General features: G+C 38.1%; 1 protein-coding gene across 1 annotated transcript; it reads left to right on the top strand.

The window, feature by feature from the left end:
- Window positions 1–240: 240 nt before the first annotated feature.
- SMCO4 (single-pass membrane protein with coiled-coil domains 4) lies at window positions 241–1105 on the top strand. The gene has a single exon (XM_010164084.2). It carries the CDS (start codon window positions 367–369, stop codon window positions 544–546), a length of 180 nt encoding a protein of 59 aa, XP_010162386.1. The 5' UTR covers window positions 241–366; the 3' UTR covers window positions 547–1105.

The raw sequence follows: 1105 nt of genomic DNA, 5'->3' as shown, positions 1-1105 counted from the left end.
GGGGGATTGGACTGGATGATCTTTCAAGGTCCCTTCCAATCCCCAACATTCTGTGGTTCTGTGAAAGATGAGCTGAACAAGTGCACTGTGATTCCATTTCCTTGAAAGAAGCTGCACAGATATTGGTGCCAGTTGGAGAAAAGATTGACCAAGTGGAGCTGCAAATGGTTTTAATAACTAGAATATGTGTAGATCTTGCTCAAAAGAATTGTTTTTTCCCCCCCTCTCTTGCAGTTTCTTGCACAGCCACCCACTTGAAAGGGAAGGAATTCTTCAACACCTTGTTTCAAAAGACCTTGGACTAATTTCTGCTGCTCAACTCCCTTCGCTCTCCTGTTTTGGTGAACAAAAGATCCTAAGAGGAGGATGAGGCAGCTAAGAGGAAAACCTAAAAAAGAGACCTCCAAAGATAAAAAGGAGAGAAAACAGGCAATGCAGGAGGCTCGGCAACAAATCACCACCGTCGTGCTTCCCACGCTGGCTGTCTTAGTGCTGCTGATCGTCGTATTTGTTTATGTAGCGACTCGTCCAAATACAACCGAATGATGCAGCTTTTCAGACTTTCTAGCTTTGGGGTATTAATAATTTTGTCAAGAGCCAAAAGGAACTCTCTGCCACTCTCTTAGTACTTTACAGAGGAACTTGCTGGTATTTTCAGTCTTTCTCTTGGTTAGGATCCTGCAGATTCTCTTTAGGAATGTAACATAAAACGTATTAGTGAATGTGCCAGTACGTTTTATGGTCCAGTTCATGTGCCTTTCAGACTTTTAAAATGGTGTTTTTCTTAAATCTGTTTGAAGCTCTATATTGTAAAAGGAAATAATGTTCTGTTGTAAATTTGTAAAAAGTCAGCTTTTGGCTTTTATCACTGTTATGGATAATGTTGCTCCCATGAGCTCTTGTATGTCTATTTCAGAACTTCCAAAGAAGTACATTTATTCTTTGTACTTAATGTCATATGAAGTGCTTTGATTCAGAAAGGATATATTTATTTTTTGAATAAAAGAGAGAAGTCTTACTTGGAATCTTCAAATTATTTTGCAAAAAAATATTACTTATTGTGAAAGCCTGCATTGTGTAATATTTTTTTCATTAAACACTATAT

Source organism: Antrostomus carolinensis, unplaced genomic scaffold, assembly GCF_000700745.2.
Source record: "Antrostomus carolinensis isolate BGI_N321 unplaced genomic scaffold, ASM70074v2 scaffold17393, whole genome shotgun sequence".
Lineage (NCBI taxonomy): Eukaryota > Metazoa > Chordata > Aves > Caprimulgiformes > Caprimulgidae > Antrostomus > Antrostomus carolinensis.
This window is presented reverse-complemented; position numbering and strand designations above follow the sequence as displayed.